General features: G+C 41.4%; 1 protein-coding gene across 9 annotated transcripts in view; it reads left to right on the forward strand.

Moving 5' to 3' along the window:
• The window catches only part of ARID1B (AT-rich interaction domain 1B), a 420254-nt gene that overhangs the window by 282767 nt on the left and 117256 nt on the right, over positions 1 to 20231 (forward strand). For all 9 annotated transcript variants that reach the window (XM_053590570.1, XM_053590575.1, XM_053590567.1 and 6 more), the window contains one exon: positions 14609 to 14852. In XM_053590570.1, coding sequence (XP_053446545.1) covers positions 14609 to 14852 — 244 coding nt within the window. The remainder of the gene's footprint in view (positions 1 to 14608; positions 14853 to 20231) is intronic.

Here is a 20231-nt window from a genome sequence, read left to right on the forward strand (position 1 = left end):
TGTCTCTTGACCTAAACTCTGATTTTTAAAAGTTCTCTTCACCTATTTTTTTCAAGCACTTACAAACAGATTTGGTAATGGGGACCTTACCAAATGGCATTAAAAATCTAGTCTTACAGCTGTGCATGTGGGCATAATTTTTGGTTTGTTCAACTTTGTCTTGTCATTTCATTCCGTTTTAACCTCTTTTCCTGAAGAACCTCTTCATGCTACTGCTATTCATCTAGTTTCCATCGTGTGTGTGTGTGTGTGTGTGTGTGTGTGTGTGTGTGTGTGTGTGTGTGTGTGAGTGTGAGAGAGAGAGAGAGAGAGTCTCACTATGTCACCCTTGGTAGGTGCTGTGGCGTCACAGCTCACAGCAACCTCAAACTCTTGGGCTTAAACAATTCTCTTGCCCCAGCCTCCCAAGTAGCCGGGACTACAGGTGCCTGCACAATACCCAGCTATCTTTTACTTTTCTTTGTTCAAACCCTTCAGCCTCCGTAGATGTGGCCGGTGCCCTACCCATTCAGCTATGGGCACTGCCTGCTTTCCATCTTTTAAAGGAGCTTTTTCAAAAAAAGATTTGTTGTTTGTCTTAGAGCGGGCATAAATTAATATCCTGTTTATTAAGTTGTGTTTTGGCTGTGTATTAAAATCACTAGGGCCCCACATTTCCTTTACCAAAAAACAAAAAAAAAAAAGAAAGAAAGAAAGAAAAAGTTTAGCATTTATTAAATCTATAACTTTTCAAGTACAAGGAAGAAAGTGAACATCTTCCCAGATCTGATCATCCCAAAATAACCATTGTTAATATTTTGTTGGCCATTAGTCTACATCTCTGAGGTGTTTGAAAAAGGTACATGTGCTGGGCTCAGTGGCTCACACCTGCAATCCAGCACTCTGGGAGGCCAAGGTGGGTGGGTTGCCTGAGCTCAGGAGTTTGAAACCAGCCTGAGCAAGAGGGAGTCCCTGACTCTACTAAACATAGAAAAATTAACCAGGCATTGTGGTGGGCAAGAGGATCACTTGAGTTTGAGGTTGCTGTGAGTGAGCTATGATGATGCTACAGCACTCACCCAGAACAACTGAGTGAGACTTTGTCTCAATGATCGATAGATAGATAGATAGACACACACACACGTGTATTTTGTATGTATAAATATGTTTGTACAATCTTATGGTGTTTTACCCATTAGATGATCAATTTTGGCTATAATTGATTTCCACCCAATCCTTTCAATAAAAATTATGTTATTTTTAATATATACATTTTATTTTATTTTATGATTATTTTGGGTTTTTTGGAGATAGTCTCACTTTGTTGCCCTTGATAGAGTGCTGTGGCATCATAGCTCACAGCAACTTAAAATTCTTGGGCTCAAACAATTCTCTTGTCTCAGTCTCCTGAATAGCTTGGGACTATAGGCACCCGCCACAATGCCTGGCTTTTCTTTTAGAAACGGGGTCTTGAACTTGCTCAGGCTGGTCTCAAACCTATGAGCTCAGGCACTCCACCCATCTTGGCCTCCCAGAGTGCTGGGATTACAGGCGTGAGGCACCACGCCCAGCCTTTAATATATACACATTTTAAATAATTTTTAGGTACTTTTAAATAGCTCACTACTAAATTGAGATGTAGGTGGTTTCTAATTTGTCACTATAATGTGCAGTTTTCTTATATCCCTATTTAAAAATTGTCTCCATACTATATGATATCATACATGTATAATAATCATACAGCTAATATTTATTAGATGGATTATTAACTCATTGAGTTTTCTCAGCCTCTTTGAGGCAGAGATCCATTTTATACGTGAAGAAGCTGAGGCCTAGGAATGTCAAATGACTTGCCTAGTGTCATACTGGGGAGGTAGGGAGTAACACAGCAGAGATTTGAACTAAGGCTTCACAACTTGGGCTGGTTACCTTTTCTTTCTTTTTTTTTTTTTTTTATTAAATCATAACTGTATACATTGATACGATCATGGGGCATCATACACTCGCTTCATGGTTACCTTTTCTAATCAGAAGCACCAAAGGCTATCTGCTTCTTTAAACATATGAATATATTATATTGATTATTAACATATCTCTTTGCCTAACACATAATTAGGTAAATATTTGTTAATGAATGGAAGGATATGTTTATGGAACTACTATTACTCACCCCTGCCTATAAGGGAAATATTTTTATAAATATCATTTACAATTTATTCTTTACTCAGTGTATTTTATATTATAAACAATGCTAGAAATCAGTGTGTCTGAATTATAAGTTATATGTGTATGTATGCATTTATCAGCATAGCATCTGTTCAGTGAGCACTTAGTATATCCTTAATGGATTTTACTCGTATTTTTTTTTTTTTTTTTTATTGTTGGGGATTCACTGAGGGTACAATAAGCCAGGTTACACTGATTGCAATTGTTAGGTAAAGTCCCTCTTGCAATCATGTCTTGCCCCCATAAAGTGTGACACACACCAAGGCCTCAGATTTTACTCGTATTTAATTGTCAATATGGCATAAGTATTATTTCCCTCACTTTTTGGATGGTGAAACTTAGGCTTTGTCTGGTTAAGTAGCTTGTTCGGATTATGTAAAGAAATGATAGCACCACAGAGTGTCTTCAGACTACTTTTACTCCAAAGTCAACTGCTGTGTTATTATTATAAAACCGGCATTATGATAAATATTTAATGAGCCCTTTGGTGCCAGACTGATCATGCTTAGTGCTGTGTTGTCTACAGCAGCTCATTTAATGCCCCCAACAACACCATAAGGTCATTACTTTTATTATCCACAGCTGCATGCAGAGAGGAGGGGAGAGACCCCTGGGCTGTGACTGGCTCTGCTCTCCCCATCAGCCCTGTAAGAATGCCTCTGAGAAGCAGGTTTCAGGAATTCAATTCGGAAGAAGGCTTTGCAGCACCTTCCAGGGATTTACAGATTGATTAGAGTTCAAGTTCAGTTTTACTTCCAAAACCATTGATTTATTGGGCTAAAGAAGAATTAGGCCGTATCGTGGGCTTTTGAGCCTGCTTACTTAGGTCTCTCCCTTGTTCAGAGTATTAAAGTGCAAAGGCAGCATAAATTCAACTCGGTGCCTTTAGGAGTCCCATGTCTTAATTTGCTTATACCATCTTCAGGACCTCTTATAGTGGAGTAAAGCGATCATCAGAAAAATCCGTAATCCACTCCAGGGCCTGGGATGTGCTCCAAGCAACAGGGTAATTATTTGTAAATAATGCGTGAGGCACACTGACATCATTATGTGGTCCAAAAATGGCACTGTTGAGAGGTAGCATGGTTGGGGGTGACCCATGCAGGACTCCAGGTGCTCGTTCAGGCCCTGACTGATGCTGTCATTATTTTCATCATTATCATCATTGTCGTTACTGTTGGGATGGGATGTTTCTGTCTGAAACCCCAAATACACTGATGACCACCTGATTTGAGAAGTAGTTTTTGAAGTTACATGTTATAAAACTTTTGTATGTTCTTGGGAAAAATTATTATGTAAAATTGCACTTGAAGTGTTAAGTGACCAGCCATCCCTGTGCAAAAATGAAAAGCAACTTATTTTGGAAACCTCTTATCTAAATAAATCTATGAACATAACAGATAGTAAGAAAAACACATGGTTTTAAGTTCAACTTTTAGAGGACTAGTGCATATGTTCAATTTGATTTTAAAATATAAAAAATGGCTTTTATAAAACATTTTTCTCTATAATCTAGTTAAGGTTAATCGTATAAAAAGTTTTCTAAATTCCTTAATTCTTTTCTAAAGACATCTTAAAAATGATTTCTATGAAAGTATAAAAATTTTCAGCTAGGTTACTTGCAGCACCTGATATATGTCCCCCAAAATGTTCATTCCTGTATGATTTATACACAAATCCTGTGAGACTCTCTCTCTCTAGGAGGTAGGTTTCCTTGAGTGGAGGCTGAGCTCGTGATTCCCTTCATGAGTAGAGTATGGAGGGGGAAACTGACAGGTTAGTGCAGACACCACCCCAACCAAGTGGTCAGGGCTGACCTCACCAGTGCTGAGCCTGTTGACTTCCCGCTTCCTGATGTGATGCAATGTGAAGGGTGCTTAACTTCTGTGGGATCCTTCCTGGAAATCTAGCATCCAATCCGTGAGAAAACACCAAGTGCATATGCATTAAAGGACATTCTACAAAATACCTGGCAAGTAGCCATCAAATGTCAAGGTTGTAAAAAACAAGGGAAAACTGGGAAAGTGTCAGAGATTAGAAGAGTCAAAGGAGATGCTGTAACTCATTGGAACATGGTTAGATCCTGGAACAGAAAAAGAACATTAGTGGAAAAGCTGTTAAAATATCAATTCAGGAAGATGGACAGTGGCTCACCCCTATAATCCTCGCACTCTGGGAGGCTGAGGTGGGCAGATTGCTTGAACTCAGGAGTTCAAGACCAGCCTCAGCCAGAGTGAGACTCTTTCTCTACTAAAAATAGAAAAACTAGCTGGGTTTTGTGGGGAGCACCTGTAGTCCCAGCTCCTCAGGAGGCTGAGGCAGGAGGACCCTTTTATAGCCCAAGAGTTTGAGGTTGCTGTGAGCTGTGATGCCATGGCACTCTACCAAGGTTGACAAAGTGAGGCTCTGTCTCAAAAATAAATAAATAAATATGTAGTTTAGTTAATAGTGTTTGTTGTACCAGTGTTCGCTTTGTAGTTTTGATAAATGCGGCACAGTTGAAATGTTAGTATTAGGGAGCACTAGGGAAGGGTGGACGGCAGCTCTCACTGTCTTTGCCACTTTTGTGTAAGTCTGATATCCCATAGTGAAAAGTTTTTAAAACTCTGGTGAAGTATGTTGAACACATATTCTATGTATTTTCATATAATTCATATGGTTCATGTGAATAGGGAAAATATATAAAAATAACCAAGTTTTGGTTCTGCAAATGGAACTTCTTTTAATTTCACGTAGATTGAGTATAATTTGTGAGTTGTTTTTCTTTTCTTTATTTATTTATTGTATTTTTTTAAAGAGAGTCTGACTGTGTTGCCCAGGCTGGAATACAGTGCTAGTCATAGCTACGATCTTGGGACACTGCAGCCTGGAACCCCTGGGCTCAAGCAGGCCCCTGCCTTATATTCGTTTAAATTGCTAATTTACTTGTAGTTCCTATAGGTCTTGGGTATCGAATTTTGTTGATATACTGCTGTAGAAATAAATGTCTCCTGAAAGTTTGTGCCTTTCTGTTTTTAAGTTTTATTTTTAGAATTCCTACATCCTAAGCATTGTACTTCTAAGATTAAATAAGCACTTTGTCTTTTTTTTGTTTTGTTTTTTTACCATGAGAGATGCAAAAGGGTGGTATTGGTGGCTTTTCTGTGCTAAAGATTTATGGTGTGCTTTCAGTGATGAAAACTGGAATCAGTAGACAAAGTCTAAATCTTAGATATTTATAGATCTTCTTAGCTTGTCGATTTACTTTCAAAGCACACAAGCCATTAATATTTATGGGTTCATACCCTGCTATAAACACATATCCCTCCCCCTCAGCATCCCTGGGTGGTTTCCCCCCTTTATAACTAAATGCCTTGGCTTTTGTCACTAAGGGCTTGGAATAAAATAGAATTAAGAGACTGTATAATCTAGGCCAGGTGCAGTGAGTGCCTCAGGCCTGTCATCTCAGCACTTGGGAGACCTAGACAGAAGGATTTCCTGAGGCCAGTACTTTGAGAGCAATCTGGGCAACATAGTGAGACCCTGCACAGAAAAAATATATAAAAATTGGCTGGGCATGGTGGCATGCGGTAGGAAGGTCACTTGAGCCTGGGAATTTGAGGTTGCTGTGAGCTATGATTGCACCATTGCGTTTCAGCCTGGGGGACAGAGCAAGACCCTGTCTCAAAAAAGGGGAAAAAGAGAGAGAGAGAGAGAACATAATCTGCTAAAAGCATTTGTTACCCGCTGTTAGTTTTTAGATACTCTAGTGCTGTTTTACAGTAAAGTGTGCATCTTTCGCCCCGTTTTATATTAATACATTACAGAGAGCTGAAATGAGTAGAATGACCTTGGAGATTCATGAAATTATTGCAATCTAGAAAGCAGGTGATATTTAACCAGGACTAAAGTCACTTAGGTACGTTTGTTGTCATTGTGGTATTGGTCTATTTGTTTAATTTTATACTATGCCAAAAGTATCAGGAATTTTATTTTATTTCGTGTTATTTTATTTTATTTATTTTTTGAGACAGTCTCATTCTGTCACCCTGGGTAGAGGGCTGTGGCATCAGCCTAGCTTACAGCAACGTCAAACTCTTGGGCTAAAGCAATCCTCTTGCCTCAACCTCCCGACTAACTGGAACTACAGGCACCCACCACAACATTAAGCTAGTTTTTCTGTTTTTAGTAGAGAGTGAGTCTTACTCTTGCTCACGCTGGTCTGGAATTCCTGAGCCCAAGCAATCCACCCATCTCAGCCTCCCAGAGTGCTAGGATTATTATAGGCGTGAGCCACCATAGCCAGCCAATTTTAATCATGTTTAAAGTATTGTTAGTTCATAAACACTTACGGATGTGACTTAAAAAAAAATGTTTTAACGTTTCTTATTTGGCACCCGCTACGTTTTTTCCCTCGCTTCTGACAGTATTAAAAGCCACACCTGGACCTTCGTTGGCTTCCTGCTTTGTGAAAACGTTAGCCCATCTTCCTTGGCCTTTTTCCCTCTCTGCTGCCCTTTTTCGAGCAGCCCTGAGCTCCTCTTGCTCCCTAAACGTGCAAGCCCTCCAGGAGGTAGCGCAGCCCCGCTCTGTGCCTCATCTCTGCCCACTGTCTGGCGCCACCTGCCCTGCGTGTCCAGAGCGCACGCTTCGCGCCTGGTGCGGGCCTGGCACAGACAGCAGTGCCTGGGTCAAGGTTCCCGAGGTGAAGACTTCCATTCTGTATTCTACGACTTACTCATTCACCCCTGTCATAGAATTTTCTGCTTTTTATCATAATTTACCTGTTTAGTTGTTTGTCTCTTTTCATCGAGACGCTGTGCTAGAACAACTTCTAAGTGTATAAGCCACTTATATATAAAGTGCCACCCACATGGAAAGGCTGCCTTCTCCTTTTCTCTCACCCACCCCACAGCTCCGGCTTGCTTAAGGGTGATCAGTCAGATCACTTGATATTCTTACTTTGTTACACAGCTTTAATTTCATCAGTAGTAGTTAATAAAGGACCAATGGTTATTTATGTGAATCTTTTTAAAAGTGTTTTTTGACGTTGACTTGGGCCTTGACTTGGGGTCCAGATGGGTCTTATATACAGGGTGGCCAGAAGTTCATGTGCATTTTTAAATTGTACACGAATTTTATGGCCACCCTGTATGTTTGGCAATAAAATGAGATTTTAAAAAATATTCTACCTGGTAGTAACAAGATACTGTTGTTTCCTCAGTAAGAAAATGGCTATAGTATCTCTGGCCCTTAGAAGGCCCTAAATCAGTGGTAGTACTGGTTGTTAAAATCATCATCATCGAGGTCTTCATCATTATCAGTTATGAGGCTAGTGGTGCGAGTCTAACCAGGAAGGGTAATGCTATTTCTAAAGGAAGGTTAATCCCAAATTCCACAACAAAAACAAATTTACATGTAATTTTTCTTACCAAATCATGTTTAAGTTCAAGACTGCCCAAACTATATTAAAAGGCCTAATTGTTGTTCTTTCCAGTCTGCATAATTTCTTGAGACTGTTAATAGTGGAAAGCAGAGAATCTCCTGGGTAGAGTTTAAAAACTGAGAATATTTTAGGAACCCCCTGAGGCCTGTGCAGTGAGAGGAAAATCCCTTATATGATGCATATTTTACACTTAGATTGTTTACCACTTCTCAGTTTAGAACAGCAGCACATTTCACAGCAGGAGTTTTAACCCAAGGACCTTTGAGAATAGCCTTTGTTTTAGGTTTTGGTTTTTAAAAACCAAAGTAAATATAACCATTATTACGACGTTTATCTATAATAGTATGCTTCCCTCTGAATCTGGCTTTTGTATAGTGTCAGTTTAGCTAATTGTCTTGGGGGATTTTTTTTTTTTTTTCTTTGGCCGGTGCTGGGTTTGAACCCACCACCTCCAGCATATGGGGCCAGCTCCCGACTACTTTGAGCCACAGGTGCCGCCCAGCTAATTGTCTGGTAAGGGTCTCCTTAAACTCAGTTACCTGTGATGGAATTGCTGCTTGAGAAGGAATGCAAATGAGTCAGGTGAACGTCGTTTTTCCAAAAAGCAGTTCTTGGCTACCTGTCTTAATATCAGCTTTGCTTCATTAATTTTCCTTGTGTTATCCCTGGCTTGGGGTATGGTTTTGTCATTTGTGGAGCTTCTGTCTATTTTTAAATTAATATCAAGCATTTTCTTCCCAGTTGAGCTCTTATGTCTTAAGGCCATGTATGCCCTAGGTGTATATTGTCACATGATGAAGAGGTAAATTTTTATTTGGACTTGTTGAACTAAAAAGTGAAACGTATGTAACTTGGAACAAAGATGGCTTTTATGGCCTAACAGTTAGTGCTTAGAAGGCTTTTCTTCGTGGATTCTGTTTTTCTGGTGCCTTTTTGAATTTTTGTCATTTGGGTAAGAATCTAAGCTTTTAACACAGTTGTCGTATAGACAAATAAGAGTGACAGAGACTTTGGTGTAGGTATCTTGAAATACCCTGTTACAGCATAGGTTTGTGCTGAGAAAAAACCTTTAAACGTCATGGAAATTAATTTTACAGTACGTTTCTAAGAACAGAGAGTCTAGGGAGGCTGGACTTGACCTCTGGGATGTTGACTGGGAACAGAGGGCTCAGGATTCATTGCTGAATTTTACCACCTAAGTCAGTCGCTTCCATCAAGCATTATGGGGAAGTTAGAGGTGCCTGCGTGTGCTGGGTGACTTTGTAGTGCTTGCAGCTGTGTTTCATTGCAGAGCCTTTAAGTTCAGTGACATTAGCAGCAAACGGTCAAATCTACCCTCCCTTAACCAGGACACCTGGCACAAGGAAGTCACTACCCTTAAGAAAGGTCAGGGTCTAGTTAAAGAGTGAAGAAGAAAAAATACACACTTAATATTCTACAAAGGAGAAGAAACACTGTTTCTGCTTTTGAAGATGACTAAGACTTTTTTTGAAGACCATTGAATTGGTATTTTAACCTATGCTTTAAACCCATGGGAAGTCACAGTGAGAAATCATTAACTGTATCCTATTAAAATCCTTAAACAAGAGACCTGAGCTAGTCTCATTGATTGAAATATCTTCTCTGTTTCTAATTCAGTGTTTATCCTCGTGCTCTCCAGGGGCACTTCGGAGCGAGAGATGCCCGAACGTGTGCAGTGCTTGGCGGCTGCTCTTTCAGCGCCTGATCTAATACCATCACCTAATCGTATTGAGAACCATAGCTTAGAGTATTTTGGAGTTCATTTGCTTTTTTAAAAACCCACTTATTTAATTAAGCAAGGGAGTAACATTTTCTGACTCGTTCCCAGTCCTTTAAGATAGTAAAGCATCACTAGTATTGACTGAATTTATCCCTTGGTAAGCTAACTTACACTAAATTGAATACCATCAAAACCGGCCATGTCTTTTGACATAGTGAGTCATGATGTGTTAATATAAAATGTTTTCAGGGAGGATCACACACAATATATAGACATGAAAGAATATTTATACTTGTTGTTACATGTCTGTTCTATTTAGCTGCAGATCTTTTAAAATCTTTTCTGTGCACATTCTTTGTGGCACCTTCCCACATACATCCCTTCTGTCACAGCCCTCCCCAGCTCTGTCCTGACACACTTAATGAGGAACATATTTGTGCTGTACATTAATTCATAAATGTTTCTCTCATCAAAGTTTGAGAAGATTGTTATTACTTACTCGTGGGCATTTTATTCTTAGCACAGTGACATTTCTTTTTTCTTTTCCTCTCTTTCTTTTTTTTGTTTTTTTTTGTGAGAGTCTCAGGCCTGTGGCTCAGTCGGTAGCGCCTGTGGCTCAGTCGGTAGGGCACCAGCCCCATATACCGAGGGTGACGGGTTCAAACCCAGCCCCGGCCAAACTGCAACCAAAAAATAGCCGGGCGCCTGTAGTCCCAGCTGCTCAGGAGGCTGAGGCAAGAGAATCGCGTAAGCCCAGGAGTTGGAGGTTGCTGTGAGCTGTGTGATGCCACGGCACTCTACCCGAGGGCCATAAAGTGAAACTCTGTCTCTACCAAAAAAAAAAAAAAAAAAAAAAACCGAGAGAGTCTCATTATGTTGCCCTCAGTAGAGTGCTGTGGCATCACAGCTCACAGCAACTTCAAACTCTTAGGTTTAAGCGATTCTCTTGCCTCAGCCTCCCAAGTAGCACAGTGAAATTTCTTAACACTTGTCACTAGGGTTAGAATGAAAATTTTACATGGGCAAAGAGATGGTGGAAGGATGAGGCTGCAGGGGAAAGTCTTCACAGAGAACTTTCATTTCAGTTAAGTTTTAAAGTAAAACAGCTTTGTGGTGTTTTGTGTTTTAAGGCAGAGATTTTAAAAGAAATACCCACTGATCATAGCAGTTAATGTTATTTTTGTTGTGCTGGGAAGTATTCGGTTTTCTGAGAGACGTCAGATACTGAAAACCCCAATTTGATGGCAATATTTCACCAGATCAAGTTATGAGGGTAAAATAGTGATTTTACTATTCATGAGAGCCACTGAAGCCATTGCCTTTCCAATCACTCCATCAAAAAAAAAGAGGAAGGATTTAAGGAATGCTGTGGGGCAGGGGGACTCCAACCTCTTAAACGAGGCTGCCTGCAATTACCTTACCTGCCAGCTTTCTAGCAAGATAAATGAAAGCATTGTAGCTTGAAGGTGCCTTGGTTAGAATGAGATGCAGTGAGGTCTCTCTGTTCTTTACAGGCATCATAGATCTGATAGTACTTACAAAAGAAGAATAGAGCTGGTGCCCTGCTGACTAAATTGTCCTCTAGAGGAGTATTAGTTACAGAGCTTCTTTGTTAACTAGGCTGAATGCTTAAACCACTGTTGAACTTCTTTTATTAGTGTGTTTTAAGATAGCTCTACATAGGGATACCCTAAGTATCTACAGGGCGGGAATATTTCTGCATAATTTACATATAAAAGTTACGTGTATATAATAGTAATATAATAATTATATCTTTTTATTACTCTTCTGTTACACTGAGGTCTAGTCAGCGTTGAAATTCTGTTCATGTGATGACACATGAACGTGAAGAAAGCCACAGTTTTATGTTTTTCTCTTGATATTTCCTTGATGAGCTTGTTGAATAACAGAAATGCTTTTGATGCCTTTGCAGCTTGAATGAAGCTCTCTCAACACCCATCTATGTCATTTTTTCAGCCATAACATGGAATTTTAAGTGAGGATGGGGAAGGAACTTGTAGGTTGTGCAGAGAACTACAAGAATTTCCAAATAACATATTGTTTTTTATGAAGAGAGATTTGCATAAAATTATTTTACTGGTGATTTTTTTTTTTTAAACACAGTTTCACTCTTGTCCCCCAGGCTAGAGTACAGTGGCATCATCATAGCTCGGTACAGCCTCACACTCCTATGCTCAAGCGATCCTCCTTTCCAGCCTCCTGAGTGTCCAGGGCTACAGGCACCCACCATAGCACCTGGCTAGTTTTTCTATTTTTAGTGGAGACGTGTTCTCGCTATTGCTCATGCTGGTCTTGAACTCCTGACCTCAAGCAGTGCACCTGCCTCGGCCTCCCAGAGTGCTGAGATTACAGGCGTGAGGCAGCATGCCCAGCCCTCTGGTGATGATTTTTTAAAAATTAAATCTGTATTGTGTTTTCTATGTTTAACTCTGTATGTGGTATAACAGAAAACAGTTTTATAGCTACTTATCTATGAATTTTTTTCCTCTAAAGAATTGTGAAAATCATATTTACAACTGATTGTTGTCCAGCTCGCCCTTGTTTATTAGGAATAGCCATTTGGTAGGTATTGTCTCAGCATCTAACTAGTGGAGGCCTCCACCCATTCTTACAGAAGATGCCTGGAGGCTTAGGACCTCTTCACAAGTGTTTTTCAGGTGGATGTGTAGTAATGAAGTGAGCTCCTGTTCTTGTCAGAGCTTGTGCACTTCGGGATGTGTAGTACAGCCTCTGTGCATTTCAGATGTTTCCCCTAAAGAAGAGGCAGAGGCAGTAGAGATGATACTAGGATAGGTGGTTCTTCAAATTGGGGTCAGCAAATATTTTCTATAGGAACCAGGTAGTCAGTATTCTCAGGTTTGCAGGCCAGTTGGTCTCTTTGCCAGCTACTCTCCTTAAACCCAGTAATTAATTAAATACAAAGTCTTATGTGCAGAGTTCTGCTTCATACATCTCACGTGCCCTTAGCAGAAATGTATATGTATTTGTCTCTGGATTCTAAAAGTCTGATTCAGTTTACTTCATTTCGTTTTGAATATTTGAATATACTTTTTCTAGGGGTGTTTTTTTATAACCTACCCTATTATGCTGTTTTTCATGAGCACAGTTATTTGACATTGAGGTTTTTCATAGAATTAAGATATTTCCTGGGTGGCGCCTGTGGCTCATTGGATGGGGCGCTGGCCCCATATACTGAGGGTGGTGGGTTCAAACCCAGCCCTGGCCAAACTGCAACAAAAAAATAGCCAGGCATTATGGTGGGCGCCTGTAGTCCCAGCTACTCAGGAGGCTGAGGCAAGAGAATCACCTAAGCCCAAGAGCTGGAGGTTGCTGTGAGCTGTGACGCCACAGCACTCTATCAAGGGTGACAAAGTGAGACTCTGTCTCTTAAAAAAAAAGATATTTCCCATTTTACTTAGAAAGATATTATTATTAGCATGGCTTTTTCCATAGCATTCATGTTTATATTAGGTTCTCATCAGCTCTACCTTAGAATATATTAATCTATATTTTTTTTTTTTCGAGACTTGAGTCTCACTGTGTCGCCCTCAGTAGAGTGCTGTGGTGTCACAGCTCACAGCAACCTCAAAGTCTTGGACTTAAGGAATTCTCTTGTCTCAGCCTCTTGAGTAGCTGGGACTACAGGCGACCACCACAATGCCCAGCTATTTTTATTGTTGTTGTAATTGTCATTGTTGTTTTAGCAGGGCCTGGCCAGGTTCAAACACACCAGCCCCTGTGTATGTAGCTGGCACCATAACCACTGCGCTACAGGTTACATTTTTCAAAAAGAAAAGTTAATTACATACAATAACAGATGACTAACAGCTAAATGCCCAGGGAACGAGGCTCCTAATCATGTGACATCATGTGGCTTTGTGACATCTTGGGGCACCCTGAAGACCCGTAACCAGCTCTGCTTTCTCTTCTTGTGTACCTGCTGTTCTGGATTTATTCTTAGAATCTTAAGCATCTTCTCTATCACTTTTCTAAGCCCTAGTTTCAGAAGTCCCAGTAGTAAGCAGTGAGGCAAAATTAAACATTGATAAAATTGAATGAGTAGAGGACCGCCTGCGTCTTGCAGACAGTAACATAGCCAGGCATGTCTGATTTCATTCTGTACTAGTTCGTCTTTAAGTTACCAGGACAAATATCTTTTATACTGCAACTTTTAGAAGGCACTCAGCATCCAGCCCTCGGTCTTGACTGGATCTGTGGAGTTGTTGATGTAGATAGAATCCAGTCATCATCCCTGCAGGCTTGCATCAACCGACGGAGCACCTGCTGGTGCTGGCCCCGTGTAGGCCGTGGTGCAGCAATGAAGGCCGAAACAGGGTCTCTGTCCTCCTCTCCTTCTGTTGAATGTGCCACGGATAGTGTTCTCCTTTCTATTTTCTCATCTTCCCTTGGTCATTTTTAGCTACTGCGTTTTGTTCTCAGTAGTGTACCCTTCAACAACAGCTGCCTCACTGAGCTTTAGTTTTCTGTACCTGTCAAATGGGGATTTTAATAATGGCCTCAGAGAGAATTATGATAAAATCAGATGGCGTTAACAATGTAAAACGGGTATAAAAAGTAAGATGTAACTTTAGGACTCATTTCTGCCAATGTAACTTCAAAGAAGTTTATTTTCATAGTATCATATGAAAACATACATATCACTGTTTTATTATAATGGCACTTTGCAGGTAGCTAAAATCTAAGAATTTCTCATCACAAAGTTTGGTTAAAATTATGACTGCTGTGAGATAGAATATCCCTCGTTTGAAATTCACATAGTCCACCAATATTGAATTCTAAATAAAAGGGCTCAAAGCTGATGGCTTTTATTTTATTGAGTAATCATTTTAGAATCAAACACTTGATTCCAATGGTAAGTCACTGGCCAGAGGAAGTCTGTCTTGTGTGGCTCTTTGAGCAGGTGTGAGGGACCAGGTGCTGACAGCTGACGGCACACTGTATGAGGATGGTTTTGTGAAAGAGAGGTACAGCTTTAGTCCTTTGTACGGAAATAGTCAGGATCTTGTGGGTTCCACTGATGAAAGACTTCATTAAAGTCTCCTAATAAAACATAGCCATGCTCTGAATTTTGGGTGCTATCCAGAAAAGTTTTGTCTCTGAAGGGGCACCGTTACAGTTTTCAGACCGCCTTTATATGATCAGGTTTTGGTTCACAGTACGTTACTTCATAAATAAACACTCCTCTTTCTCCTCAGGATCTGTCAGGCTCCATCGACGACCTCCCCACGGGAACGGAAGCAACTCTGAGCTCAGCGGTCAGTGCATCCGGGTCCACAGGCAGCCAGGGGGACCAGAGCAACCCGGCCCAGTCGCCTTTCTCTCCACACGCTTCCCCCCATCTCTCCAGCATCCCGGGGGGCCCGTCGCCTTCTCCTGTTGGCTCTCCCGTAGGAAGCAACCAGTCGCGGTCTGGCCCAATTTCTCCTGCAAGTATTCCAGGTACTCACTTTCTTAATAATTATCATCTCACAGTGTAGTAAAGACAGATCAAGTGTTCATCCACAGCAACTCATTTTCCATTACTTTTTTTTTTTTTGAGATGGAGTCTTACTTTGTCACCCTTGGTAGAGTGCTGTGGCATCACAGCTCACAGCAACTTCCACCTCTTGGGCTTAGGTGATTCTCTTACCTCAGTCTCCCGAGTAGCTGGGATTACAGGTGCCCGCCACAACGCCCGGCAATTTATTTTTTTGTTGTTGTTGCAGTTTGGCCAGGCCGGGTTTCAACCTGCCACCCTCAGTATTTGGGGCCGGTGCCCTACACATTGAGCCACAGGCGCCACCCCCCGTTTTCTGTTACGTTACTATTTTAAAACCTGGTGACAGGACTGTGTGTAACTAAGTATAACTGAATTCTCAGCTAAGTACCAAGGGCTATCCAGAAAGTATGCAGTTGTGTGTGTTTCTGTTTTTCACAGGCGTGGCTGGATACTTTCTGGACACCCCTGTACAGTAATAGCGCCTAAAGCTAATTAACAAATGAATATAACCACCCATTAATAAAATGATCTACTACTTTGATATTTAGGTTTGCACATTTAACTATGCTAGAAATAGAAAATTATTCATGTTAGCGGTATGTTTTGTAATGATTCTGTTAAATAAGATCCTCTGTTGATGAGTGCTACTAAATTGAGGTCATTGACTAGTATTGGCCTCTTTTTTATAGTTTTATTTAATATTTGCCAGAGCACTTATTTCCTGAAATACTGTTAGGATCTGTACTTATCAGCCAGAACATGTTTGGGGCATTCTTACTGATTCAAACCCTTCTGCCCTTTGGATACGAGGAATTCATGTTGCAGCTGACTCCTGTGTTCAGTTATTGTAGTCATCAGACATCCTCCTTATCTTCTGCTTCCTATGTTATGTTTCTTGTTTGTTCGTGACAGGGTCTTACTCTGTTGCCCAGGCTGGAGTACTGTAGCATTAGCCTACCTCACAGCAACCTCAAATTCCTGGGCTCAAGCAATCTTCCCAGCCTCCCGAGTAGCTGGGACTACAGGCACACACCACAACGCCAGGCTCGTTTTCTATTTTTAGTAGAGACTCACTCTCTACCCTACATTTTAGGATCTCACTCTTGTTCAGGCTGGTCTTGAACTCCTGAGCTTAAGCAATCCTCCCACCCGGCCTCCCAGAGTTCTAGAGTTATTGGGTGTGAGCCACCTCGCCTGGCCTCAGCTCAGCAAATATAACTGGTAAAAGCATGAGCAGGTACAAGCTGGTCCTTGGTTTACTCGGGGTCACAAATGATCCCCATCATTGACAGTAGCTGTAGGTATGGTCACAGAGGACAGGGACTGGATTATCATTTCTCTCTGTTAACTCCTTTTTAAATAGAAAGCTTTCTACGCTCTTAGAAATTTAATTTAAAGCATATGGTTTTTTAAACTTGTGTTAGAAAAGCTATAACTACCCAGGGCCTGCACTTTTTTTATTTTGGGGGATTCAGTGAGGGTACAAAGAACCAGGTTACACTGATTGCAATTGTTAGGTTAAGTCCCTCTTATAATTGTGTCCTGTCACCAAGAGATGCGTCTGCATTTTGTTTTACTGTGCTATTCCAGATCAGCACCTCTGCAGCCAACACCTGCATGGTGCTTGATAAAGTGACTTGATTAAATTTAGTACAAGGAAGAAATTAGGCAGCAAAAGTTCCACCTTCTTTTGATGGCATACACTTCAATTAAATTCTTTTTTCACATTTTTTTAAAGATAGGTGTTTCACTCTATAGCCCATGCTAGAGTGCAGTGGCATCATCAGAGCTCAGTGCAACGGTCAACTCCTGGGCTCAAGTTATCCACCCACCTCAGCCTCCTGAGTAGCTGGGACTACAGGCACCCTCCACAATGCCCAGCTAACTTTTCAATTTTTGGTAGAGACAGGCACTCCCCATGTTGCCTAAGCTTGTCTCTTAACTCCTGGCCTAAACTGATCCTCCCACCTTGACTTCTCAAAGTGCTAGGAATACAGGCATCCGTCCACTGTACCAAGCCTAACTTCTTTTTACTATTTTTGCTGAATGTGAAGTTAATATGCTATCAAATCATGTATTAATAAATGTGACAAATAGAAGTTTTTTAAAATTAGGATGATTCTAAGAGGAAAAGCCTTTTAGAAAGTCCAATAGTAATTTTGGCATTTATTCATCTTTCTCCCAAGTGGAATTGCAAAGAAGGTTTTAAGTGGGCATGCCTTCACAATCCCTTTGTAACCTTGAGGGAGTGTCTAAGTCTCTCTGTACCTCAGGTTTGACATCTGTAAAGATGATAGCTGTATATCATAAGGCAGTTATGAGATGTGTTTCTGCACAGGAGGCAGGTACCTGGTAAGCATTCAGGGCCTGCTGGATTTTACTGTTGCAGTCACGGTTATTATTATTTTTCAGACTGAGACCTGGAGACTTGTCTGTGATAATTACTGCCCAGAGTTGTGCAGTGGGTTTTGGCAGCGCATCTGTCCTGATTGATAATCCAATGGCGGTTTGGTATAGTTCAGAAGAAGTGTGTATCAAGTTCCCAGAACTTGTGTTCACTGAGGTGGTTGAGTAGGACTGCTGGAGCTAGCTACATGAATTTTCACAAAGTTGAATTCCTATTTATTCCAACTAGAACAACCAGATAGGTCTTGTTCTTCTTAGGGATTAGGCCTGAGGAGATTAAGTGGAAGACTAGGGAACAAGGAAGTGAGAAGACTGTACTCCAGAGATGAACAGAATTTTCGCTGTTGTCTCTATACATAAAAATATGTAACCTCTGCTTCACTTAAATTGGGACAGATTGATTTCTGTGAGGGACAGGCAGTAGAGCATAGGTAGTGGAGTTGGGAAATCTCGGTTATTTCACTCTTTTTGCGTGTGTGGAGATACCGTGGACTGACTCTGAGCAGTACTCCCCTCCCCCTCAGTGACTCTGGACAGGGCTGCTGTACGCTGCACAGGGACGAGGGTTTGACATCCAGCCTGCGCTCTTGTGGGCAGGGGCAGCCTGCTCTGCTGCACACAGAAGAGCCGGTCACTCAGCACCCTCGTCCCAGACCTCTGGGGGTGGCCTGTGGCTTGAATCCAGGTATTTCCCATTTGTCCTCTTCCCAGCTGTGCCTAGGGACATTCAGATGTAAGTTTTTGATAGATGTTCATCAAAAATTTTATGTGATGCTATTTCAATGAGGTTTGTCAAAAAATTATGGTTGTCTATTTCCCTTTCTCTCTACCCAGCCACTATGTACTTCAAAAACAATTTTTTTAAATCAACATTTCCCTGAGATCCACATCCTTATTCTCTGGGAATTATTAAATATATTGAGTTACTCAACTTACATTATATTATGTATTTGTGTGAACTTGTGGTCATGGGTAATAAAGCCATTCTTTGGAGAGGATTATAAAGCTGATACTTAGATTTTGTTTTTTATTTTTAATTGAATGCAAATCGCTGTTCTGTGGGGAGTAATTAGGCCTATTTCACTCCTCCTTTTCCCATCTCTAGCCCTTATGTTTAAATTTTGTTGATCTCTAGATAAGATCCTAAAACAATCTGTAATCAACCTTCATTGGTTCTGAGTCTACCCCAGGGACCTTCCAATATTATGTGGCAGTGACCTGCTTTCTAGGGCATGTGCTCAGCTGTGGCTTGGAGGTTTCTGTCTGGAATTTCCCTCCTTTTTCTGCGTGTAGCCCTGCACTTTCTCCCCTCCCCCTCCCTGCTTCCTCTTCCCTGGACCGGCTCCTCTCTGGCCTCTCCCCCTCCAGTTACCCTCTGTTCTTGCTGCTGCCTCTCTGCACCTGGCAGTCGGCTCGTCCCATCCTCGCCTCCCTGGCCAGTCACGGTAAACGTGCAGCTGTTGTGTAGCTGACAGGTGGGATGAGGAAAAGCCACAATGTTTTCAGGGATTCTTCTTGGCGTTGCTTTCCCAGGATTTGTTGGAAAAGAGCGATCATTTTTCTCCATTTCTGCCCTGGTAAAAGAAATTGACAGCTGATGAGAAGTGTCACAAAGGTAGATAAATAGCCCCGGACAGCATCCCAAGTGGCTGACTCTTTTTCAGGCCTGTTGAACCAGTCCTCCAGCCAGCGCAGATGCGCCCTCCCACCTCACTGCCTCACAGACCTAGAGTGATGCGCTGGCACGGTGCTGGCCCTGCCAGGGCCATAGCTCAGCAGGACTTCCCTTCCCGCGTTCTTGTAAACAGCAGGCTGGAGATTTTCTGTGTTAAGTAGCCACATGGATCTCTCTCTTTGTTTGCACGTTATTGGGCTCCAGCATTGTAAGAATTCAGGGCTAGTTATTTATCCTAAACAAGCATTTGAGAACAGAAACAGCCAGTATACATTCCCCTCAGTGCCTTTGTACATTTCCTTGTTTTTTAAACTTACTCTGCCTTCATTTCTTTCTCTTCTTCCTGGTGACACATTATATGTACAGAGTGAAATATCTTCATCTTTCTAATTTGTAGTGTTTATATATATGCTGTATATTTAAATTAAGCAAATCTGGTATAGTTCATTCTAAATGTATAATATTAAACATTATATTTCTCCTTTTTTTTTGGAGACAGTTTTACTTTGTCACCCTCAATAGAGTGCTTTGGTGTCACAGCTCACAGCAACCTGAAACTCTTAGGCTCAAGTGATTCTCTTGCCTCAGCCTCCCAAGTAGCTGGGACTTCAGGCGCCCGCCACACCACCAGCTATTTTTTAGAGATGAAGTCTTGCTCTAGCTCAGGCTTATGTTTCTCTTCTAATGAATGATCCCATCACATCATACTTATGCTGCTTCTTGGGTTACATCCTGGAGTTAAAACTTTGGTTTCAGGAGAACTGCCAGGTTCTGGATATATTATGTAGATCCTAGGCTGAGAGTAAGTGCCCCCATAAGCTTGATGGAAGCTGACTCAGCACAACCCTGGAACACACCGCTGTTGCCAGAAGATTCAGTGGATGTTAATTTCACTGGTTTTGCCTCTAGAGCCAACCATTCCAGTTTACTAACAAAGCAAAAATGTAAATGGACTGAAATTTTTATAGCTATTTTGTTGGCCAAAGGCTTTTGTCAGCTTTTTCCTGCATATGCTGTAAGCAGCAGCCCTGTTTGAAGTGTGGTTGGGCACAGTGGCTCCTGCCTGTAATCCCAGCACTCTGAGAGGCCGAGATGGGTACATCACCTGAGCTCAGGAGTTTGAGACCAACCTGAGCAAGAATGAGATCCGGTCTGTACTAAAAGTAGAAAAACTAGCTGAGTATTGTGGCCGGTGCCTGTAAGTGCCAGGCAGGCTGAGGCAGGAGGATCTCTTGAGCCCAAGAATTTGAGGTTGCTG

This window comes from Nycticebus coucang, chromosome 5 (assembly GCF_027406575.1).
Source record: "Nycticebus coucang isolate mNycCou1 chromosome 5, mNycCou1.pri, whole genome shotgun sequence".
Lineage (NCBI taxonomy): Eukaryota > Metazoa > Chordata > Mammalia > Primates > Lorisidae > Nycticebus > Nycticebus coucang.